This window comes from Pituophis catenifer, unplaced genomic scaffold, assembly GCF_029215685.1.
Source record: "Pituophis catenifer annectens isolate HBS135680 unplaced genomic scaffold, rPitCat1.0.hap2 SCAF_2, whole genome shotgun sequence".
Lineage (NCBI taxonomy): Eukaryota > Metazoa > Chordata > Lepidosauria > Squamata > Colubridae > Pituophis > Pituophis catenifer.
Genome location: NW_027256882.1, coordinates 15793695 through 15819803, shown reverse-complemented (window position 1 = coordinate 15819803; position 26109 = coordinate 15793695). Strand labels below are relative to the sequence as shown.

The 26109-nt window shown below is 43.8% G+C and overlaps 2 protein-coding genes across 3 annotated transcripts in view; one reads left to right on the top strand and one right to left on the bottom strand.

The window, feature by feature from the left end:
- Positions 1 to 26109, bottom strand: part of LOC139311782 (zinc finger protein 850-like) — a 300225-nt gene that overhangs the window by 224506 nt on the left and 49610 nt on the right. The window lies entirely within an intron of this gene.
- On the top strand, positions 8973 to 17797 carry LOC139311787 (vomeronasal type-2 receptor 26-like). The gene is made up of 5 exons (XM_070936301.1): positions 8973 to 9254; positions 11219 to 12034; positions 12985 to 13212; positions 14551 to 14677; positions 16887 to 17797. Exons 1-5 carry the CDS (start codon positions 8973 to 8975, stop codon positions 17795 to 17797), a joined length of 2364 nt encoding a protein of 787 aa, XP_070792402.1.

Below are 26109 nucleotides of genomic sequence, written 5' to 3'. Positions count from 1 at the left end.
TAATGGGACAGTAATAAAAGACATTCAAATAGCTGCTAATCAGACAAACTCCACTACTCCTATTTCTCAAACCACACCCACCACTGACACTGGGTGGCTCATTAAAAACTCAGATATCCAGAAACATCTTGCCCAAACTCGGGTGGCAATGAACTATTGGGATCTTCATTTATTAAATAACTGGACAGTATATATGTTCAACGAGACTATCAAGGTGCTGAAGCTGATGAATAAAGAACTGGTTGAAATCAGGGAGGTAGTCTTACAAAACCGATATGCCTTAGCTAAAGGAGGCAATTGTGCCCTTATACATTCACGTTGTTGTACCTATGTATCTGATTATCAGTATAACATCACTCACACCATAGAACATATGGAAAACTTGATCAAAAAACAATCCCTTATCATCCAATGGATCTGGCGCCATTGACATCTGGGCTGCTCTTTGGTCATGGCTCCCAGATGGTTCTTGGTTGAAATTAATTATGCCAAATATTGTATCTATAATTGTACTGCTTGTTTTGCTTTGTTGCTGCATCCAATGTCTCCCCTCCCTTCTGCAAATGTGCAAAGGTTTTATTCCCTCCAATAGGAAGGACGTCCTGAAAAGTGAAACCAAAGCCCTTCTGGAACTGGAGGAACAAATCAGGTGTGGTCAGAGAAGGTGCTCGGGACTTGCAAGATAGGGCTTCCAAGATAACTCAGAGGTTACAAACTCCTGACGTGTGGTTTTCTTGGGTGTCTGGATTCGGATGGATTTACAATTTGTGTGAGTGATTTGTGGAAATGTACAACTCAGAAACTTGATGGCCTACCTCGCTTGACATCTCCTGGCCACTTTTCCACTAACTTTGTTCACCGTAATAAAAGGATGGGTGAGCTAAAAACATTTGCAGAAACCAGATGGCTGAAGAACATATTGTCTACTGTACTCATGATTATTGCTTTGCTTATTTCTGTATGTTGTAGTATTCAATGTATTCCTGCTTTGTTTGCTATGATGATAGGCATGTTTCCCAGGCATAAAGAGAACACCATAATAACAACACAGCTGAACCCTGTTGCAAAAAACAAAAACAGAGGAAATGTGGGAATGCGGTGGCCATAATACATGTATAGACCAGTTTAACTGGTTGGACACGTGTATGGAGCTTAGCACCGAAATAATCTATGAAAAGCGGGTTCATATGGATACTCTCTGAAGGGCCCTATTCGTTCTCTCTTTGTTAATAACAGGCTGTGCCTGCAAAGGCAGAGACATCTCCTTATAGAACGGGGCCTCTTTGTTGGCAGGTGATGGGATGCTGGGAACAAAGCCAAATATGATAACACAGCCAGAGTTAAGTTTTGTTTTGCACCTTAAGTATTGCTTTCCTAGAAATCACGTGATTTACTGTAATAGGTAAGAATGTGAAACTTATGGAGAATATATGGATGTTTTTCTATCTCTTGTATGTAATATGAGATGTGTAGCCATAATAACGCCTTCTGATGACGCTGTATTTTGATAACTAATAAAAGAGGGTGACGGAGTCAGCTCTGGGCGCCATCATCCCGAGAAGCACCTGCGTTTGTGTATTCTCTAATTCGGCCATTCATGATGAGCCCGCCAAGTTGATTCCAACACTCTGCCCTTCCACACTTAAAACTTTGCCTCAGTTCTGGCATGGTATGTTTTGATTCTATTCAGCCGACTCCATATTTAGATTTAGTTAACTAGATTTTTCTCATACCGCATCAAAAAGGATTTTATTAAATTATCCAAAAAGGAAAAGGTTATCAAACAAGATGGTTGTGTCTCTACTTCAGATTACAATTGCCGGAAAATTGGTTTCTTTTTCAACAACCTAACTCAGTAGATATGGAGAATAAAATAATTTACCGAAAGATGAGTCAATGCCCTCGTGAGATATACATCTTCATGAAATTGTCCATTTATGGATGATCACTGCATTGCAGAGAAAAATAATTTATACTTTTTCAAAGTACAATGACATTCAGTGTGAAAAGGGACCGTAAAGACCAGCAGGAGTGGGAGCAGGCAAACCAGTTGCTGTTCTGACTGTCAAGAGCTTTGCCATCAGTGGTTGAAGACCAAAAGGAGCATCAAAGCTCAGGTGGACCTGGTGATCTTGGAGCTCTTCCTGACTGTCCAGCTCCTAAATGATGGGCTGTATGCTAAAATAAAGCCAGGTCATGACACACACTTGAAAGTAAACCAGGAAGCCTGTAATTGTGGAGTGTGTTTGGCAAGAACAAAGAATGCTATCTACAGGAAATATGCATGTGTAAATCTTGTAATAATTCTGGGTAGTTAGAAAGCTGATAAAAGTAACAAGAGTTAGACAACTTGCAGGCCTCAGCTAAAAATGAGGAATAGAGATGGCCTGCAGCCAATAAAATGTGTATTAGATAACTCCTGGGACATTCATTAGCCAAGGCTTAGGAATAGGGACAGCTAGAGACCAATAGAACAAATTGTAGAATTATTACTAAAATATTTATTAGATGATATTTCTTAGTATCTCACCTTGTCCCACCTTCTCTTTTAGTGAAAAGGTATAAAGCTTACTTAATCCTTGGTTCTTGGTTCTTGGCATTTTGGCCAGGAGCCCTTTTCCTTGGAGTACTCCAATAAAAAGCAATCAGAAAACCTGCACCTCGTGTTTGGCGTCCATCATTGGCTTCGGCATCAGGCTCAGACCCGAATTGGGGACAACACAAAGATGGCGAACTGCGTGAGGGAGCAGAGACCAAGTGGTGGCCCTGGCCGAAGTTTCCTACTGAGCCAGATAGAGGAGCAAAGGCAGCAAGTGAGAGACTCAGATCCTGGAAGGATCCCCTCAGGAGGGTTCTGTTTCCATAACCACTTTGCCCGGTTTAAGTGGAGGTTGTAACAATAGAAGAGACCTTGGTTTCCTCCATTTTCAGTCCCAGAGCTCTATTTCCCCATCCGGATCTTTCCTCAGGAGGAAGGGGAATTCCAAGTGTATTTGCATTCACAGGGATGCATCTAAAAAAAAATCCACTAGTTTTACCATCAGAAAGGAGCACAAGAGCTCAGATAACGGTCCTAGAGATCTTGGAGTAGTTCCTGGTCATCTTGTCTCCAGAAATGGAGAGTTTTGGGTCAGGCAACATGGGGCAAAAACCAGTTTCCTGGTGATGACAGAGCTGCTTTTTGGTCCCATCAGGAATTTTCTTTCAATTCTAGCCTGCCGCTGTCCTGTTTGCAAGTGTCCCTATTGAAGCACTAAGCAGAGCTAAAATGTCCTATGAGAAAAAGGGGAGGGGGGGTGTTTGTTTAAAAATAAAACACTGTAGCAGAGCAAAAATGGCACGTATGACCCAAACAGCGAAATTCAACCACACAGAAGAGAAAGATGGTTTCAAAAGGAGCAGGACATATGAAATAAAGTAGCCACATATAATGCTGGCAGCGAAGGTAGCCCGATATTTGAAAGCGTTTGCTTCACTGATGACAATAAAATCCTTATATAAATAGTTAAGGCCAATAGTTTTGGTAGAGCACTCTGAGGAAACTTTACTATGAGTAAAAAAAAATAATGGTAAGAGTCAGGTTGGAGAAATTAAGGTTCAAAAGGGAGAGAGAGAAAAGGATTTAGAGATGGCTGCCTTATGAACCGGTCAGTCTCTCTGGTAGAAATTAATTTTATATATATAGAGAGAGATTAAGTCTCAGGATAGCAATTAACAATCATCTTCAGCTGTTGGATGGCATCCCATTGACCTTCCTGCCCTTTTTGGTTGCTCTGAATGTCCATCTCTCCTCAGGACTTCTCCTCTTCAGCTCTTTTTTAAGATCCAGGGCATTCAGGCTGGTCTTTGTGCCTGGCTAGTTTAGCTTCCTCTTTGTCCACTTCACATACTACGAAGAGCCTAAGAATTATATAAAGCATTCCCAAGAGGGATATTCCTTTTTTAAAAAAAATATTTCTTGATTAAATCAGCTTCATTTAGTTGCCATATCTCCTCTTTCCTTCTGCTCCTTTTTGAAGGCAGCCATTTCCCCTCTCTCAGAAGAACAACCTCGCTTCTTGGCTGTTGAGCACTTTCTGAGGTAACTTGTTCCAGAATGTTCCTCCTGTCAACTGTTTTTCCCACCCATATACTTGATTCCTTTCAGGAATTGTGTTTTGTTTTGTTTTTCCTCAGGAGCTTCGTTCTGGCTTCTTTGGGGGGGAGGGGCAGGGGGGGTCCCAGTGTCCCCTCAAATGGGGGGGGCTTCAAGCCTCACTTGGGGGATGAGGGGCACGTGACATCGATTTTGTAACTTGCTAACTAACATAGTTTAATTTTATTTATTTTCTCTCTTTTAAAATGACCTTTCAGGTTTATTAGCTTTTAACATTCCTAAACTGATAAAGAGGCTGGAGACTAGCTCCAGTCAGATAAGACAAAAGGTTGTTCGTACAAATTGGGGGTCTGGTTTATCTCTTCTGTGAACTCCAAACAACCTTCCCCCCCCCCCCCGTTACAATTTACGCCCTGTCTGACGTCAGATCTCATTTTAATGAACATGTGTGATATGATGGGATGCAAATAGGTAACATATTTGACTACGTGTAACTGATTTCCTATGCAAAGGGGAGCTTACTTTTATCCTGTCCAATCAACTTTCCTCTTGCATTTTCTTGGTTGTGTTAACTATAAAAAGGAATGTAACATGGGGCTTGGGGTTCTCCTTTGCAGGAACTGGGTATGTCTAGTTTAAAGAAAAGAAGGACTAGGGGAGACATGATAGCAGTATTTCAATATCTCAGGGGTTGCCACAAAGAAGAAGATCTCCAAAGCACCTGAGGGTAGGACTAGAAGCAATGGATGGAAACTAATCAAGGAGAGAAGCCACTTAGAACTAAGGAGAAATTTCCTGACTGTTAGAACAATTAATCGGTGGAACAACTTGCCTCCAGAAGTTGGGAATGCTCCAACACTGGAAGTTTTTAAGAAGAGGTTGGATAACCATTTGTCTGAAGTGGTGTAGGGTTTCCTGCCTAAGCAGGGGGTTGGGCTAGAAGATCTCCAAGGTCCCTTCCAACTCTGTTATTCTATTCTATTCTATTCCTTTTTCATAGGGAGGTGAACAAAATGTGTGTGCATATCCCTATGCATGTTTGAAGTATTGTGACAGTGATGACTAACCTTTTTGCCATCGCGTGCCAAAAGCAGGGGGAGTGCGGGATGGTCGTGCACATGTGGGCCCACACCCATAATTCCATGCGCCCTCCCACCCCTTGCATGCATGTGCGACACTCCCCCCCCCCCGTGCTCCTCCTGCTTTTGGCATGTGATGGCACAGTTGACCCAGTAGGCCCGTTTTTCACCCTCCCCAGGCCCCAGAGCCTTTCTAGGAGCCTGGGGATGGCGAAAACAGCCTCCCCCCCTCCCCCGGAGACCAGAAACAGCCCGTTTGCCAACTTCTGCTGGTCCCAGAAGGCCCGAAAATCAGCTGGAGCTGAGCTAAGGCAACGCTCGTGTGCCCACCAATATAGCTCCGTGTGCCACCTGTGGCATGCATGCCATAGGTGCACCATCACAGTATTATGACTTGTTCTTTCTCTCTCTGTCTCTCTGTCTCTGTCTATCTGTCTCTCTCTCTCTTTTTTTTTTTTTTTTTGCACTGATGAATCTTTGAGCATTTACACAAACATGTTTTTCTCCAACGGTGCACCTGCGCATCCAACCATGCGACCTTCAAGTTGGGAAAAGAATGATGTTTCTTTCCCCTATAATTATCACGATCGGGCCATTTTCTTATTCTTGCCGAAAACCCAAGGGCTGTTGTGTTGCAAGTTGTTTGTTTAGCCTCCTTTCCAGAATGGCCCAGCCGTTTAAAAATACCCGATTGGAGCACAAGGGAATATCTTGAAGTTGCCTTGAAAACGTTGGCAGAAGCCTACATTTCCTCCCAATCCCTGGGAACTTGTGAGAAGAGTTTAAAGCAGGGGGGTTCATCTGTATGAATGTGTGAAGTAAGCTTGCTCTCCATTTAACATTTCAACTTGGACTGAAACCTTGTGCTGCTTTTCAAGGTTGTGTGTGTTGGGCTGGTGGGGTTGCTTGCTCCGTGGTATAGTGTTCAGCAGAGTTTCACATGTCAGTTCAAGCTTTAGCAAATTATCTTTAACTTCCTGGGTCAGATTACAGGCTACTTTGAGACTAGTACTACAAAATCCATATTGTGCATATTATTTTGGAGCCCAATCTTTGTCTCCAGTACAATAGAGTGTCTTGGCAACTTAACCTTGGCAACTTTAACATGGGTGGGCTTTAACTCCCAGAATTCCCCTGCCAGTACTAGAATTCTATTTAGTATGATGTGAAGTTTTTTTTTTTTTTTTAAATTTGATTTATATGCCGCCCTTCTCCGGAGACTCAGGGCGGCTTACAATGTGCTCAGCAATAGCCTTCATCCTTTTGTATATTTATACAAAGTCAGCTTTGACTTTGATCTAGCCAGGATATTGCAAGGATTAACTGGTTGCCATCTCTTCGAGGCTTCTGATGTTTTGTCTTCAAGGCAAAACGTAAGTTTATAATGTTTTATATTTTATATTTTGTGTTTTTATCTCTTGTGTTATATCAGAAGGTGATGCAAACGTGCCATATGATCAGTGGCGAAATCCAAATTTTTTTTACTACCAGTTCTGTGGGCATGGCTTGGTGGGCATGGCGTGGCTTGGTGGGCATGGCAGGGGAAGGATACTGCAAAATCTCCATTCCCTCCCCACTTCAGGGGGAAGGATATTGCAAAATCCCCATTCCCTCCCCACTCTGGGGCCAGCCAGAGATGGTATCTGCCGGTTCTCCGAACTACTCAAAATTTCCGCTACCGGTTCTCCAGAACCTGTCAGAGCCTGCTGGATTTCACCCCTGCATATGATAAATAATAAACTGGAATTATAGCAGTTCAAGTCCACCCAATTTAAAGTTCCCATCCTCTCTAGTAGGAAAACCTTTGGCTCCCTACTTTGTCTTCAGCTGTTCTTCTTCCCCAGAGCCTTCAGCTTTCACTGCCAAAAAGAAAAAGAGATAAGAGCAAAATGCAAAATTATCAGGGATTGAAAATATTTTCCATGTCTGAGCCAAACAGAACAAGAACCTTATGGTAAATTTTCTGTAGAAATAATCCAGAGGGAGATTGCTGGGAACAAGCATTTTGATCTGCTGATTTATTTATTTAATTGGACTTATTTAATTCAGTTCCATGTTTACTTCATTTCCAAGCAACTTCAAGATTCTTTGCAAATAGAAGGCAGAATGAGAATTGGTTGATCATTTTATTAATTCATAATATATCAAGAATTCATGTATGACAAGCTTTTTCTCGCTACAGAGGAAATTAATTAGAAATATTGCCAGAACAGAGTTATATACCAGCGGTGCGAACTTCAGCCACTTAAGTTAAAGCTGCTATGAGATTGAATTCTGTGTTTTCCTTTAATGCAGCACTTCAAACTTGCCTTCACATGACAGCCTGTTCCATTGGCTAAGTCAAACATTTGGCTTCTTCAGGATCAATCCAGATCAGCTAAGCATTGCTACCTTGCCGTGACTGTATACTGCAAAAAAAAAAAAAAACCACAATCCAAACATGTTCTTTATTCTTGAAATATCTTCCTTCTTGTGGAGGATTAGTGAGCTCCCATGTGGGGCAGTGAAGGCAAGACAGTGACAACGGTGGGAAAGGATGTGATTTTATGCCACAATGGTCCTTCTCTCCTTTCTCTTCTTCTTGCTTTGGCTACTGCCCACAGCATCCTACAGAGCCCTGAGGGCAAAATGCCCATTGAATCTAATCCAAGATGGACACAAGGCTGTGAATTACCATAGACCTGGAAGCTACATCATAAGCGGCATCGTCTCTCCAAAAATTGGTTTCTTTGAGCCGTTTGTTTTTTCCAAGCCTCCTCAGTTGAAGCTTTATAGGTAATGTTGAGCCTGTGGAATGGTTGCGCCAAGAAAAACTGCTTTTGTGTAACTGCGCAAGAAAATCTTTGCTGGGGAGGAGGGAAAATTGAGCTTTAGTGGAGGGAAATTCTCAGATATATATATATATATATTTTGCTTTAATTTATATGCCGCCCTTCTCCGGAGACTCAGGGCGGCTTACAATGCATTAAACAATAGCCTTCATACTTTTGTATATTTATACAAAGTCATCTTATTGCCCCCACAATCTGGGTCCTCATTTCACCTACCTTAGAAAGGATGGAAGGCTGAGTCAACCTTTAGCCTGGTGAGATTCGAACTTGCAGTAATTGCAAGCAGCGGTTGTTAATGACAATGCTTAGTCCACTGTACTACAGGCTCGCTGTAGATTTACTTCCTTCATTAAGGAAAGTATATTTTTCCTCCTGGGGGACCCCCCCCCATTCACTCAATACCCAAATTTTTATTTTATTTATTTATAACATTTATTGGCCACCCATCTTACCACAAATGGGTGGTAACTATCACTTAACTGTGATAAATTTGTGGTTCCTGCCTCTGATGTCTCATTATTTTAATTCTGTCTGTATTTTCTTTCTAATGTAGCAATTGAAGAGGCCTTGTTAATCCACATCTCAATTGCTATGTCAGCTAGAATTTTCCAGTGTTGGGCAATTATTATTTTAGCTGCTAAAAGTTAGTCTTCCCCTACAAAACTCCCTGTGATTATTTCTTTTATTAAGGGAAACTAATCTTTTTTCAGATCTGTTCCTGAGGAAGCCTGAAAACTAAATACTGTTGCTTTAAGGAATCAATTCATTTGATTGATGGATGTGCTGTCAAGTCAGTCTTGACTCTTAACAACCACTTAGATAGATTTTCTCCAGAGATCCTATCCTTCAAGGTTGAGAAACATTGCTGTCGAGCATGGAGAAAGGTCTAAAATTTACTAGGACTGGAATGATAATCTGAACATCTACCTATTTTAATCTATCTATATTTTTGGCAGTGAGTCACAAATGAGATTTTGGCATGTGCTGTCCTTCTGGTTTGCCATTCAGAAGATCAGTCAGAATTCTGGGTTCTCACCAAACATCACCCTGGGCTACAATCTCTATGAGAACTACTCTGATAAAAGAATAACTTCTGACGCTGTGATAGATCTCCTCGCTGGTGGGAAAAGCAGTATCCCCAACTTCAGCTGCGGGAAACCAAATCCTCTGCTTGCTGTTTTGGAACGGGCTGACTCTGAAATCTCCAACCAAATTGCCACTCTTCTGGGCATCTACAAAATCCCACAGGTAGAAATTGGAATACTGTCAGTCTTGTCCCAGCTTGGGCATTTAGGAAAGAAAGACCCTCGACTCCATTTTTAGAGAAAGGTATACTTTTACTAAAGCCTAGTGGTTACAGCATAAGAAAGCTGAATTTGAATATCCCTGTTCAAAACCTGCCTTTTCTCCATTTCCCAGACCCTCACCCCTTGACCAGTTCATGAGTGTCCAATAGTATTTCAATTTTGTGTTTTGGTAACAACTTTGAGATTTAGCACCTCTTTGGTGTCGTTTCAATTCTATTCTCATGCTCATGTCCTTGGATACACTGGTCTGTTCCAGATTGGCACCTCTGATTCCTTTCATCCTGTCATCCCTCCCTCCTAACATTCCCTTCCTCCATCCCTCCTGCATTTTATGGCAGGATGCCAGGCTGAAGAATTTACAATGGCAGACCTGACAAATACTATTCAAAACACCATACAAGAGAACAACAATCAATTGTGTAGGTTTGATTTTGTGATTTCTCCAGGCTGAGGGAAAAAAAAGACTGGTGTATGCTCACAATAAACTTAGAACTGTTTTTCAAGTATTACTTGGTCTGTTGTGTGGATGTTTGGGTGGTTTAGGGGTGGAAAATTGTGGTGGGTGGGAGTGTGTTTGAGGATTGTTATGTGTGTTGGACGTGGTCATTGGGTGTTAAGTGAATTTCGTTGTATGGGTATACTGTGTATACACGTACAATGACAATAAAGTTATTTATTATTTATTTATTTATTCAAAGAAATAAACACAACACCCTCCTTTAATATAACGATCAAATGAGAAAACCTTGATATGCTCACTCTCATTTTTTGCCTCCCTAAAACATGATTTCCAAAAGATTTTTATTTATTTTTTTTGTCTTCTGTACAATCATGTCTGATTCTCAGAGAATCTTGGCAGGTTTTTCAGAAGTTGTTTGCCATTGCTTCATTCCTATCATAGGTCTAAAGGGATAGAAAATGACTGTCCCAAGGTTCTCTTTTTCCCAAAACAATATGAATTCCAAGCAGTTACCCACCCCTACCGTGTTTCCCTGAAAATAAGACCCTGTCTTATATTTTTTTGAACCCTGAAATAAGCACTTGGCCTTATTGCTGTGTGCTCAAAAGCCCAATTGGGCTTATTAATTAAGGGGATGTCTTAATTTGGGGGAAACAGGGTAGTTGGAGGTAGAAAGACAATTTGGTGCAGTGGTTGAAGACATCACACAAATTGGCACAAAATGGCACAAATCCAGTTAAATGACTTTGGCCAGTCCTGATCACTTGTTTCTAGGAAGAAGAAACCATTTCCAAAAAAAACGTGAAAAAAACTGAAGAGATATGGCCAGGAGTCAATGCTGACTCCCCTCTTCCACGTATCCAGACCAAAAAGATGGTGATTTTCATTGTGTTCCTTTGTCATTGTTTACTTTAGTGTTCTATTATTTTACTTCTGTTCTATTTACATGCTTTTTCATTTTTCTTCCTTTTTATTATTGAAAGCCGCTGGAGTAGCCCTACGGCAAGATAGGCGGCAAATAAATTTAACTAATTAAACTAATTAAATAAATAATAAACAAGCAGCATGGTGGCCTAGTGGTGAAGACACTCACCTCCCACTCAGAAGGTTGAGAATTCAATCCTAGGCAGCGACAGACGTTTCTCTATCAGGGCGCAAAGAAAAAATATCTGCTGTGAACGTCACATAGGCATCGGGAAGGGCATCCAGACAGCTCCATCTAGTCGCCCTGATTCTACCCTGAAGGGATTGCATAAAAAGGGAGTAAAAGGAATAATTATTTAATTAATTAAATTGCTACACTATAATAGAAGTTACAGTTTGAAATAAAAACAAATGGAGAGCAATGGTAAACAATACTTTTTTTTTATATGAACTCGTAAAATTTGGATCTTTGTCCCAATTGTAATTTTTTGTTGTTGTTGTTGTCTTCTTTTGGGCTTTAGGTTAGTTATGGACTGGCTCCTTCTCTTCATAGTGACAAAACTCAATTCCCCTTTTTTTACCGCATGGTTCCAAAAGAAGGAACCCAGTACGAAGGTATTGTCCAACTGCTCCTGCATTTTGGATGGACATGGATTGGCCTGTTTGCTCCTGATAGTACCAATGGGGAAAGGTTCACTAGGACATTGACCTCCATGCTGATCCGGAATGACATTTGTGTTGCCTTCTCGAAACAATATTCCCGAATGATTTCCTACACCAGCACATTCCAAAGTGTACCAACCACCCTGTGGAAGCAAGTCAACGTATTTTTATGTTATGCAGACACAGACTTTGCTTTTGGTCCAATTATTCGCTTTCATCAAATCTTCAACAGCAACTTCGATTCAACAGTGGGAAAAGTCTGGGTCACGACAGTTGTATGGGACATCAAGTTGATCTTGGCTTATGTGCCTTTTTTATTCCAGAACATCCAAGGTTCCTTCTCCTTAGACAAGTCAAGCAAAAGGGCAACATTTGACTCTTATGAGCCCCGTTCCTTCTTCCTGGAAAAGTTTTGGAAAGAAGCATTCTCTTGTTCCTACTCAAAGCTGGGTCTGTCAGTGAAAGGCTGGAGAAGATGCAAGGAGAATGGGAATGTGGAGACCTTACCTCCCCAGGAGCTTGAAAGAGTCCTGTCCCAAGACAGATACACCATTTACAACACTATTAAAATTGTGGTACAGGGTTTACAGGTTGCCCTTATGTCCAGATCCAGGAGGAACCCGGGGTCAAGTAAAAATAGGTTGGAGGATGCTTCCAAGTTGCAACCATGGCAGGTATTCTCCTCAACTTGTCTCCCTCCAAAGAAGCTCACTTTACAAAGAGTTCTTCTGACTTGCTTATCATTCCTAGAATGTACAGGTAGTCCTTGAGTTACAACCATAATGGAACCTGCCAATTACAGTTGTAATTCCTGTTGGTCGTAAAGCAGTTCACCCCTGTGATTCTGCAATCTTTTTTGCAGCAATCGTTAAGTGAATGTTGCAGTCTTAAAGCGAGTTCATTGTTTTCGTTATGGGACACTTTTGCCAAAAACCGGAAGGAAATGCTGGTTTTCGGCAAAAGCATAATTGAATGCAGACATGTTATCATAGAAAACTGCAAATGACTAAAAATGTAGGCCAGTTGGCAAGCATCTGACATGGTCATGTGACCATGAGGGGGGCAGTTATGGATCTTCAAATTCAGGACGTAAGTACCCTCAGGGCAATCCGTCATAACTTTCAGTTGCTGAGTGACTGGTCTTAAATTGAGGGCTATCTCCAGTGGTAGAATTCAGCCAGTTCGCACCACTTTGGGAGAACCGGTTGTTAACTTTCTCAGCAGTTTGGTGAACTGGTTGTTAGAAGAAATCATTAGGGCAGAGAACCAGTTGTTAAATTATTTGAATCCCGCCACTGGCTACCTCTACATAATTTCATGAAAAATGGCATTATTTCATTTTGACAATTTAACTATGTTCACACAGCTGGCTAAATTACAACAGTTAAAAATCATTACACAATATACTAAGTGTGTGGCTTAGGGCAACGGCCCCCAACTTTTTGGGTACCAGAGACTGATTCCATGGGAAGAAGTTTTTCTGTGGAGCGGAGGGTGCATGGTTTTGTGTGCTGTCTGTATCCCGCGGATGGGGCTTTGCTTGTTTGCACAAAATCTCCAAAAATCCTCTCCCTTTGTTTCATAATAGGAAGTGATTCTTCTCTTGTCTTCTCTGCCTTTCCAGCTTCACTATTTCTTAAGAGGGGTCCAGTTTTCAAATGATTCCTCAAGCGGGCTCTACACGGACAAGGATGGCAAACTGGCGGCCAACTTTGACATTATGAACTGGGTGCAATTTCCCAATCGGACTAACGGCAGAGTGAAAATTGGGAGCATAGAGAAGGCAGCGGAGGCCGGACTCAAGTTCACTATCCATCCTGAGGCTATTTTATGGCCCTTGCAGTTTAATAAGGTAGAGAGCAACAAAGATGATTAGGAGAATGGAGGCTAAAACATATAAAGAATTTTTGCTGAAATTGGGCATGTCTAGTTTAATGAAAAGGGACGCGGTGGCTCAGTGGCTAAGATGCTAAGCTTGTCGATTGAAAAGTTCAGCGGTTTGAATCCCTAGTGCCGCGTAACGGGATGAGCTCCCGTTACTTGTCCCAGTTTCTGCCAACCTAGCAATTCGAAAGCATGTAAAAAATGCAAGTAGAAAAATAGGGACCACCTTTGGCGGGAAGGTAACAGCATTCTGTTCGTCTTTGGCATTTAGTCATGCTGGCCACATGACCACAGAGACGTCTTTGGACAGCACTGGCTCTTCGGCTTTAAAACAGAGATGAGCACCGCCCCCTAGAGTCGGGAACGGCTGGCACATATATGCGAGGGGAACCTTTACCTTTACCTTTAGTTTAATGAAAAGGAGGAGTAGGGGAGACATGATAGCAGTGTTCCAATATCTCAGAGGCTGCCACAAAGAAGAGGGAGTCAAGCTATTCTCCAAAGCACCTGAAGGCAAGACAAGAAGCAATGGATGGATACTATTCAAGGAGAGAAGCAATGTAAAACTAAGGTGAAACTTCCTAACAGTGAGAACAATTAATCATGAAAAGACTTGCCTTTAGTTGCTTAAGATGCTGCAATGGTTGTAAGTGTGAAAATGGTCGTACATCACTTTTTTCAATGCCATAGTGGTGGTGCAGTGGTTAGAATGCAGTACTGCAGGCTACTTTTGCTGACTACTGGCTGCCAGCAGTGTGGCAGTTCGAATCTCACCGGCCCAAGGTTGACTCAGCCATTCATCCTTCCAAGGTTGGTAAAATGAGGATTTAGATTGTTGGGGGCAATAGGCTGACTGTGTAAACCGCTTACAGAGGGCTGTAAAGCATTGTGAAGCGGTATATAAGCCTAAGTGCTATTGCTATTGTAACTTGGAATGGCCAGTAAATAAATGGTTGTAACTCAAGGACTACCTATGTCATACAGAAGGCTTTGCCATTGCCTTCTTCCAGAAGAAGTCCAGGTGGTCCCCCAACAAAGTGTCTGAGCCAGTTTAGCTTTGGAGATTATCCAAGGTTGCCATTGTTGTACCACCTATTGACGCGAATTGTGAGATATCAACCTCAGGTCTTCCCAACCCAGTTATTGGCATGCTGACTGGAAAGGCTCGGAGTCACAATCCTGCATCTGGAAAACACCAGTTTTGAGAAGGCTGATAGATGCTAAGAGCTGCCAACTAGAATTCCATTCCGTAGACCACGATTCCCTGTAATGTTTTCTTCTGGATGTACCTTGTCTCTGTTATTAGATCACACCTTATTCCAGGTGCACCGAAAGCTGTAGGACTGGCTACGCCAAGGCAGCTCGAAAGGGGCAGCCTATCTGCTGCTATGATTGTGCCCCCTGCCCAGAAGGGACCATTTCCACTCAGGAAGGTAGGTAGCTCCGATACACAACCCCTTCCTTTGAGAGAAAGGGCAACAATGCCCTTAGGCAGGCTCTAAATAAGTCTGTTACTCAACCTTGGTAACCTTTGTGATGCGTGGACTTCAACTCCCATTATTCCTCAGCATGCTGGCTAGAAAATTCTGGAAGTTGAAGTCCACACATCTTCAAGTTACCAAGGTTGAGAAATGCTGCTGGAGAAACTTCTCATTTTTTTAATTCAAAAGTTGAGGTTTTTTAGGACAGTACAGTAGAACCTCTGGTCACGAATATAATTCGTTCCATAACTTTGGTTGTAAACTGATTTGATCATGATCCAAACCTACTTTTGGAGATTTGGCACTTGCAAAAAAATTGGTGCAGAAGGGGAAATTGGCTGCAAAAAAAAATAATAATTGTGAATTTTTTGGTCAGAATCCGATTTGGTCACGGTCAGAAGCGATTGTGACCAGAGGTTGTACTGTATCAGATTTTTGGACTTATAGTTTCATGTCATTAGTGAAGGAGAAAAGCACACCATTTTTAGAAGTTCAATTCCAGTCAGATCAGGGGTGAAATCTAAAATTTGTTACTACCAGTTCTGTGGGCATGGCTTCGGGGGGGGGGGGGGGTAATGTGACTGGGTGGGCATGGCCAACTTTTTTTTTTTTTACTTTTAAAAGCATTTTTTCTACAACCTCTTCAGCCAAAGAGGTTGCAGAAAAAAATGCTTTTAGAAGCCTCTGACGATCAGTACAACTCAGCTGGGATCACCAGAGGCTTTTAAAGGCATTTTTTTTTCTACAACCTCTTCGGAGGAAGAGGTTGTAGAAAAAATGCTTTTAGAAGCCTCTGATGATCCCAGCTGAGCCGTGTGATCATCAGAGGCTATCAGCTGAAGAGGTTGTAGAAAAAATGCTTTTAAAAGTAAAAAAAAACAGCCTCTGATGATCACGCGGCTCAGCTGGGCATGCGGGGAGCGCAGGGATTTTTGCTACCGGTTCTCCGAACCACCAGCCGCCATCGCTACCGGATCAGGCGATCCGGTCCGAACCGGGAGCATTTCACCCCTGAGTCAGATGGTACTGACTCTCTGCCATGCTGTACTCCAGCTTGGAGTGTTTTTCCCCAAGAATACAACTAAATCATTCATAGCATCAATTGACAGGTTAAAAGTGAAGATAAATAACAAGGAAAGCTTCCTTATCAAAGTTGGTGGCTTTAGTCTGTATACCTATAGTATTCTGAATACAGTGGTACCTCAGTACTTGATTGCTTTAATCAAATCAAATTTGGTACTAGATGCATTTTGATGCAAAAATGTTATCTTGGTACTCATTTGTTTGGTACTCATCACATTGTGATAGGAAAAGGGGGACAGCCACAAACAGACAGGAAATCAGCCATGCTGGGAAGGTCACTGACATAGGAAAAGGGACAGACAGGAAGATCTCATCAGCTGAAACAAAGGATCACGTGGTAAGTCATGTCAGGGTTCCAAGTAACACCCACAACAAAAGAAGACTCCGAGGCTACAAGATCCTCAAAGTTCCATTTTATTAGAGATGTCATATTGGCACATCTGGGGAAAATACGAATCTGAAAGCTTCCAGGTTTTCCCTACCCAAAAGAAGTCCAAGTCCCTGCCCAACACCCACATGTCCACCGCATGGTCCAAAATACACCGTCCCAACTGGAGATGCCTCCCAGTCACACCACTCCAGGTGCAGGGCAGGATGTCCTTGACTCTCAGAGAAAAGAATGTTATTATGACTGTATACAAATTAAATAAATAAATAAATAAATATATCACCCCTGCTCCATACAATCCCTCCTCCCAATTTCCCACAGCACTAAATGTGGCAGCCCTGAAGATCCAAAATAAAAGATGGTTTCCAGGACTGACATCATGTAGTTTGTTTGGCACCTGTTGTTTTTAATATTCATCATGGCTTCCAGAACCAATTAACAATGAGTACCAAGGTACCACTGTAGATTCCTAAAATAGTTTGCATCTGCCTTTTTCCAGAATGTTCTTTCAAGTTTCCATTCTGGCCTGATGGTCTTCTATCAAAATAACAATCAGGACCAACCCTGGTTAGCTTTTCTGAGCTGAACTAAAGTTACCTAGATGCTGCCATCTGCTGTCACAAAGCAAATTTTATTGCAAATCTTACCGGGCTAGCATGCAGCACTGAAAATGATATTTGTTCTCTTTAGATGCAGATCTTTGCATCCTGTGTGGGGACTATCAGCATCCAAACAAGGCTCAAGATCACTGTGTACCCAAGATTATATCTTTTCTCTCTTATGATGAAAATTTAGGGATCATCCTGGCTTCCTTTGCATTGTTCTTGTCCTTAGTCACAGGATTTGTGTTGGCAATTTTCATTAAATTCCTAGAAACTCCCATTGTCAAAGCCAACAACCGGGACCTCTCTTATGTCCTCCTCGTCTCTCTTCTGCTTTCTTTCTTGTCCTCCTTCCTCTTCATTGGCCAGCCAAGCAAAGCCACCTGCCTCCTCCGACAAACAGCCTTCAGCATCATCTTCTCGGTTGCCGTCTCTTCTGTCTTGGCCAAAACAATCATGGTGGTGCTGGCTTTCCTGGCCACAAAGCCAGGGAACCGGGTAAGGAGATGGCTGGGGAAGACTTTGAGCAACACCATTGTCCTTTCTTGCTCCATTGTCCAAATTGTTCTCTGTACGATCTGGCTGGGCTCTTCGCCCCCCTTTCCTGACTCTGATATGAACTCGCAACCTGAAGAGATCATCCTGCAATGTAATGAAGGCTCTCTTGCTATGTTCTATGGCGCTCTTGGCTACATGGGCTTCCTGGCTGCCATCTGCTTTTTGGTGGCTTTCCTAGCTAGGAAGCTGCCTGGGACCTTCAACGAAGCCAAATTGATCACCTTCAGCATGCTGGTCTTCTGCAGCGTTTGGGTGTCCTTTGTGCCCACCTACCTAAGCACCAAAGGGAAATACACGGTGGCCGTGCAGATCTTCTCCATCTTGGCCTCCAGTGCTGGGTTGCTGGCCTGTATCTTTCTTCCTAAATGCTACATTATTGTACTGAGGCCCGGTTTAAATACAAAAGAGCAACTCATGATAAAAACGAGCCATGCAGTGTAATCCTTAGTAGCAGGCATATGTCAAAATCTGGTCTAGCAATGCAATTTCCTCCTTAAATAGAATGAAGAAAAAAATTTCCTGATAGTTAGAACAATCAGTGGAAAGGCTTGCCTCAGGGGTGAAATGCTCCCGGTTCGGACCGGATCGCCCAATCTGGTAGCGACGGAGGCGGGTGGTTCGGAGAACCGGTAGCAAAAATCCCTGCCCCTTCCCCCCCCACATGCCCAGCTGAGCCATACAATCATCAGAGGCTTTTTTTTTTACTTTTAAAAGCATTTTTTCCACAACCTCTTCGGCTGAAAAAATGCTTTTAAAAGTAAAAAAAAAAGTCTCTGATGATCACACGGCTCAGCTGGGATCGTCAGAGGCTTTTAAAAGCATTTTTTCTACAACCTCTTCGGTTGTAGAAAAAATGCTTTTAAAAGCCTCTGACGATCCCAGCTGAGTTGCCTGATCGGCAGAGGCTTTTTTTTCTTTTAAATGCTTCTGACGATCCAAGCTGAGTTGCCTGATCGTCAGAGGCATTTAAAAGAAAAAAAGCCTCTGCCGATCAGGCAACTCAGCTGGGATGATCAGAGCCTTTTGAAAGCATTTTTTTACAACCTCTTCACCGAAGAGGTTGTAGAAAAAATGGTTTTAAAGGTAAAAAAAAAAAATTGGCCATGCCCACCCAGTCACATTACCCCCCGCCCACTACCAAGCCACGCCCACAGAACCGGTAGTAACAAATTTTAGATTTCACCACTGGCTTGCCTCCAGAAGTTGTGAATGCTCCAACATTGGATGGTTTTAAGAAGAGATTGGACAGCTGTTTGTCTGAAGTGGTGTAGAGGTTCCTGCCGAGCAGTGGGTTAGACTAGAAGATCTCCAAGGTCCCTTCCAATTCTGTTTTTCTGTTATAAGTACCAGTAAAGAGGCTTCCTTGAGTAGCAGAGAGGCCTGGGGGAAGTAGAAAGCTAGCACCAGGGGTGGGTTGCTACCGGTTCACCCCGGTTTGGTTGAACCGGTAGTGGTGGTGGCGGGAGGCTCCGCCCACCTGCCCGGACATCATCAAAAATGCTCTGTGCATGCGCAGAAGCGCCGCACACTCCCAATAGCGAACCGGTAGGGAAGAAAATTGAAACCCACTACTGGCTAGCACCCACCTCTCCTAGAAGAATAAAATATTTTAGGAAATATTAAAAAAGCAGAATATTCTATTTCTGTGGATGAGAAATTGAGAAACATGCTCTTGGAGACAGAAACTCAGAGCCTCAGCTCCCCCTCCCCCCCCGGCAAGCAGATACTGAGCTGGGGCAGTTTTAGAAATGTAGATTTGGTAATCCATTACTGCCTGCAGCAAGGTCTAGCTCTGAACAAAGGCAGGGTAAAGCCATTCAGCCACAATAGGAATTGCCCTTCATTGCATCACACAGCAAGCTTCAACCAAGCCTGGGACTCAGATAACCTACAAAGATAGCTATGACCTCTACAGCAACCAATAGAATACATGCTCTTGTCACAGGAATAGGAAGCTCAAGGGCAAGGCCCAAGAGAAAGTATAAATAACCCTCACTCTCCACTCCATGTGGTCAGCTGCCCAGGACTTCAAACCCATGTAGTCCTGTTCACCAATAAACCATCTTTCCAATCAGCCTCCATGTTTCCAGTGTCCTTCTCCCCACTTGGAACTATAACCAGATGAATCTTTCTTCCAACAATCCATAGAGCGTTAAAATTATTTAGGATCATATTATCAGAAGAACCGCTAAGCTTTTTAATACATGAAAATTGCTAATTGATAAGGTAGGTGTAATCTGTCTCACATGTAATTTGCATCTAAATAACTAACCTAACTTTCCCTCCCTATCTCCCCTTCCTCCCTCCTCCCCTTGTTTGTTCCAATTTAAATCCTCTTATTTGTCTGGCCAATCTATGCATCTGATGAAGTGAGCTGCAGCTCACAAAAGCTTGTGCCTTTTAATAAAATGTGCTATTTGGAAAAAGTCTTCCAGATTCCTGATTTGTAGCATCCAAATGAAACTGCCAGAACTGTCTTCCAATTTTCAGCAAAATCACATCCATAGGCAGTGGTGGGATTCAGCCGGTTCGCACCACTTCGGGAAAACCGGTTGTTAACTTTCTGAGCAGTTTGGCAAACTGGTTGTTGGAAGAAATCATTAGGGCAGAGAACCGGTTGTTAAATTACTTGAATCCCACCACTGTCCATAGGGAACCATTGGGTTCACTTAACAATGGCAATAAAAATGATAAAATCAGGTTGGTCATGTGACTGACCTATTTTATGCTCCTCATGAATTACAACCAGTAGCAATAGCACTTAGACTTATATACTGCTTCACAGTGCTTACAGCCCTCTCTAAGAGAGAATCAGCACATTGCCCCCAATAATTTGGGTCCTCATTTTACTGACCTGGGAAGGATGGAAGGCTGAGTCAACCTTGAACCCATGAGAATCGAACTGCCGAACTGCTGGCAGTCAGCAGTCAGCATAATTAGCCTGCAATACTGCATAATAACCACTGCACTCATACAGTACCTGTAAACACTGATTCCCAGCAAAAAACCTTGCAAATCAAAACGCGCGGCCCCGTTGCGAACCAGTAATAAAGGTAAGTAGAGCCTTGGTAGTACAGGGGTTTAAGGCACCCTGTTATTAAGCTGGTTATTAAGACCAGCTGCCTGCAATTACTGCAGGGTTCGAATCTCGCCAAGGCTCAAGGTTGACTCAGCCTTCCATCCTTTTTAAGGTAGGTGAAATGAGGACCCAGTTTGTGGGGGCAATAAGCTGACTTTGTATAAATATACAAAAGGATGAAGGCTATTGCTGAGCACATTGTAAGCCGCCCTGAGTCTTTGGAGAAGGGCGGCATATAAATCAAATTAAAAAAAAAAAAAAAGTAGAACCCACCCCTGATCCCCAACCTCTTCCTACCTTCAAAAACTGAAACAGCTCTTAGTGGTTCTTCTTTAAACATAATCATATAAAAAACGATCGAACAAATTCCTCAGGAATGTCTTCTTTCAACTAAATGATGGGACTTAAAAATCCCTCCCAGTCTCCATATTATTGCGCAACATTGTTTTCAATGTACCCCTTTTAAGCGTAGAGTCACATAGTACAATGTCTTCAAGGAATTTGAAAAAATTAGATTACTTAAATCCATCCCAAACTGGCTTCAGAACAGGCAATGAGATGAAGATTACATTGTTTGTGTTGTTAGAAAATTTGTACTATGAATTAGTTAGGGGGGTGGAAACAATGGATTCTTGTTGGTATGGAGGTTATGGATCAGTGGTGGGTTGCTACTGGTTTGCACCAGTTCGGGAGGACCGGTAGCAGTAATTTGGGCTGGTTCGCCACACCGCTAGTAATCGCTGGCTGGCCACGCCCCCAAACCGGTCCCCGCTTGCTCGCCCTGGCCGCCCGATGCTCACTCACACTGCACCCTTCCATCCAGTCACTCCTCACTTATGCTGTGTGGGTCCTTGCTTGCAGCTTCCCTGCCTGAAGCACCGCGCTCCAACTGAGTGGCCCTGATCTGCCTGCCAGGTAAGCCTGCAAGTCGCAGCCTACCTAACTGCCCCTGTCCTCCCCTCATCCCAGCCTGCCTCCCCTACTATCTTCCCCGCAACCTGTAGCCCTGCCATGCTTCCCTGCCTTCCACGCTGCCTTCCCGGCATCCCGGTGGCCAACTTGCGAAGTCAGGCAAGCGGAAGGCCACGTGGAAGGCAGGCAAGCATGGCCGGGCTGTGGGGAAGAGAGCTAGCAGCTTACTCCATTCCCCAAAGCCCCGCCATGCTTGCCTGCCTTCCACGCTGCCTTCCCGGTGTCCCCATGGCCAGCTTGCCACCCACCCCCACTCCGCTTTCCTTTTATCTTACTTTAACGCACCCTGCTTCCCTCCCCAAACCTTGGGAGGAGGTGTCCTCCGCGCCGCAAAGCCCTCAAGGCAGCTGTAGGAGGGGGAAAAGAAAAAAAAAGCCTCAGCTTCTGAAGCGTCTCCAAGGAGGCCTCCTTGTGTGTGTGTTTGGCGGCGCTGAAGTGAGCCACACAAAGGGAGCCCGGCAGGTAACCACACTGGCTGCGATCAGCCCAGTGGTGAAATCCAAATTTTTTTACTACCAGTTGTGTGGGCATGGCTTGGTGGGCATGGTGTGGTTTGGGGGGCATGGCAGGAGAAGGATATTACAAAATCTCCATACCCTCCCCATTCCTGGGGGGAGGATACTGCAAAATCTCCATTCCCATCCCACTCGGGGGCCAGCCAGGGGTGGTATTTGCGGGTTCTCCAAACTACTCAAAATTTCCGCTACAGGTTCTCCGGAACCTGTCAGAATCTGCTGGATTTCACCCCTGGATCAGCCCCTTGCCTTCCGTTGCCGCTGCCACTGCTGCCACCACCTCTGCCTCTTCCTCCTCTCTGCTAGCAGAAGCCAGAGAGGAAAAGGCAGTTGCTTCATCAGGCGTTTCTCCACGTTTCTATCACAAGTCAGCCACAGCTGCCCTCCCATCTGCCACAAGCATCACCTTCCCAACGGCAGTTAGGAGGGTGGCTGTGGCTGACTTGGGATGGAAACGCGGAGAAATGCACAGCAAAGCAACTGCCTTTTCCTCTCCGACTTCTGCTAGCAGAGAGAAGGAAGAAGCGGCAGCGGCCGCAGCAGGCAAGGGGTAATGGTGTTTTCCTTTCGTTGCTATGGGCCGGGATTTCCAGCAGAGAAAGACGAAGGGAGGGCGAGGAGAACGTGTGTGTGTGTGTGAGTGTAAGCCAATGTCTCCGACGGTGATAGGGGAGGATCAGGGATCTTGACAAGGACGAAAAGACTCTTTACTTTGCAAAGAAGGGAAGGGCTGCTGGGGACGGAAGTGATGGACGTGTCACAGAGCAAACATACAAGGAGAAGAAGACTTGGGCGAGCTTTGGAAGAACTTTGCCCAACACTTCTCGTATATTCAGGGGCTACCCTGACACTCCCAACAATGAGTTTGGTGGCGATCTAAGGAAATGTCTTCCAGCTCTTCAAGATCCACTTTAAGAGCGCCGAGAAGCCGAGAACAAAGTAGCAGGGGCAACAGGTGTGTGTGTGTGTGTGTGTGTGTGTGTGTGTGTGTGTGTGAAGCCCTGGCTGTCACCTGGGAGGGGACCGTGGAAGGACACACATACACACACACACACACCTGTCGCCCTCGCCTCCGCTACTTTTGCTCTCGGCTTCTCAGCGCGGTGTCTGCCTCCCTTCACACTCCTTGTGCACGCCGGATGAGAGTGGGAAAACATGCACGGGAACAAGTGCGTGCAAAGTTGGCCACTGTGGGGCAAGCGCCTGTTCTGCCCCAGCTACGGACCCCAAAGAACGCAGCACACACAAAGTCTGTACAAACCTTAGTTTACTAAATTAAATCAGGTTTTTTTTTTCAAACAAAGGCTGTTAATTAACTTTCTTAATAGCCTACAAGAATTCAAAGAATAAATAATCTTAATCTTACTATGGTTGGCAGAAAGCCCAGAAGCAATTTGCAGAGAACTAAGATCAAGGCACAAAGGAGAGTGAAGGAAGTTGTTCCCTGCAAAATTGCTTCAGTCGGTGTTCCTCCTTAAATAGGCTAAGGGAGTGGCCAATTAGCCCCAAGCCTTACTCTCGAGGAGATCTCCTCCTGAGGAGCCACTCCTGCCTTTTGACAGCTCTGCGCGCCCGTGCATCGAGAAGAGGCTCCTCCTCTTCATCCTCTTCACTTAAGGGAGCTTCTGGAGGTTCTGAAGGCCCTGGCTGAATCCCCGCCTCTGGCACCACATCTTCTCCAGCCTCCTCATTGTCCAACTCGAGTGCCAGTTGCACAGGCTGCTGGCGCAGCACCACACCAGCCTCCTCGCTGTCCGAATCAGCCACCGGCCGCACAGGCCGCGTACGGGCCACAACAGCGCCTTGCTTCTCCTCTTGCTCCTCACAGTCACGCTGAGCTGAGCCGGTATGATTCTTTAAATTGAGCAGCCCCGACGACCACAGCAGCAACAAGCAGCGCCGCAACAGCGATGTACACTAACATTTGGCAGCACAGAAATTGTTCGGTAAAAAATAGTGCTTCTCCGAGGGGCTTCTGGCAAAAAAAAAAAAAAAAAAACCACCCCAAAACAAAACCCAGGCCTTTTTTTTTTTTTTTTGCTTTAATTTATATGCCGCCCTTCTCCGGAGACTCAGGGTGGCTTACAATGCGTTAAGCAATAGCCTTCATACTTTTGTATATTTATACAAAGTCAGCTTATTGCACCCACAATCCGGGTCCTCATTTTACCTATCTTAGAAAGGATGGAAGGCTGAGTCAACCTTGAGCCTGGTGAGATTCGAACTTACAGTAATTGCAAGCAGCTGATGTAAATAACAGTGCTTTAGTCCACTGTACTACAGGCTTGCAGCAACAGTTTGGAGCTTGTTAAACGTTCCTTCGCTCCAGCCCTGGACATTTCCAGTCCAGGCCACTCGGCAGGCAGGCTTTTATTTTGTCAGCCCAAGGGGGGGAGAGGTACATAGGAAATCGCTCTGTCTCTGCAGCAGCGGTCATGTGACTGAGTGGGCATGGCCAACACAATGTCACTCACAGCAAGGTGCCGCCCCACCTTGTTGTGAGTGACATCGAGTTGGCCACGCCTACTCAGTCACTTGACCACCAAGCCATGTCCAGTCACATGACCACCAAGCCACACCCACCAAACAAGCCACACCCACAGAACCAGTAGTAAAAAGATTTGGAACCCACCCCTGTTATGGATCCCTGCTGATTCTTCTAGATTCCTTTCAATACCATCAATCAACAGTTGGGATGAGATTTAGATGTAATCCTTTATCAGCAAATAGATATACGTCTAGTCCTACCATTCGTTTAGTGACTGTTTGAAGTTACAATGGCACTGAAAAACTTACCCCCAGTCCTCCTATTTATGACTGTTGCAGCATCCCCATGATCAGAACTGTCGGCAACTGGCATGTATTTAGGAATGGCTGTAGGATCCCGGGGGTCATGTGATTGCCATTTGTGACTTTCCCAGCTGGCTTCCCAATAAGCAGAGTCAATGTCAACGACCGGTATGCTCACACAGAGAGGGCCTCCTCAGGGTGCTGTCAGCCAAACAATGTAGACTGGCGACCCCCAAGGGGAGAGCCTTCTCTGTGGGGGCCCCTGCCCTCTGGAATGAATTACCCCTGGACATACGAAGGATCCCTGACCTCCGCGCCTTCCGTTGTGCAGTGAAGACCCTGTTATTCCAGCAAGCCGCTCCGATGGGATAAATTATTTTAATGGGGGTTTTAATGGGGTTTTAAAAATTGGTTTTAAAATGAGAGTTTTAAATTCGGCCTATGATTTAATTATTTTAGGCTGCTTTTAAATTCTATTTTTGTACATTGTTTTTATTATGGCTATTCACCGCCCTGAGTCCTTCGGGAGAAGGGCGGTATATAAATTAAATAAATAAAAAAAATAAAAAAAAATAAAAAGCTGGATTTGCTTAAACAACTGAATGATTCATTTAACAAATGTAGTGATTTGCTTAACTGTGGCCAAAAAAGTCATAAAATTGGGCATGACTCACTTTACAACTGCCTTGCTTAGAAACAGAAATGCTGTTCCCCACTGTTGTCATATGTTGAGGACTATGTCAACTTCAAAACAGATCGGGCACGTCACAGCCATTTTCTCTGTTTCTCAGCTTGACACAATTTGAGGGGAGAAGGGAGCTTTGGAATGTCAGACCAGACATCAACAACTCACTATCTTGTGGGAACCAAGGTCATCCTACTATCAGGGTCCCAAGAAATAGATCCATTGCAAGCAAAAACTCTGAGGCGGGTGGATTCCTCAAAGAATAGCTTTATTGGAAATATCATATTGGCACATAACTGGTGAAAACCAACTCTTGGTGGTAGATGTATCTTATACCAATGGTATAAGGAAGTATGGGATATTGCCATAAATGATAAATTGACTTGTAATATTAAAGTAAGGAGGGGCATAATGAAAGTAAATGAATTCAATGGAATCTGGAAACAGTTCCTAATATATGTGTTTTCTGGAGGAAGGGGGATACCACCACCAGAAGAAGGGTTAAGATTTTGGAAGCAGGAATGATCCCGAGGGGTGGGAGAGCACTCGTTGATTGTTTGTATTGTGTATATTGTTATATTATATATTATGATTCATGTATGTTAAAAAAAAATTTAATAATAAAAAAACATGAAAAAAAAACCAACTCTTGGTTTTCACCTAATTAAAAGTAAAAAAAAAATCCCCTCAACCCCAAACAATCAGTCACATG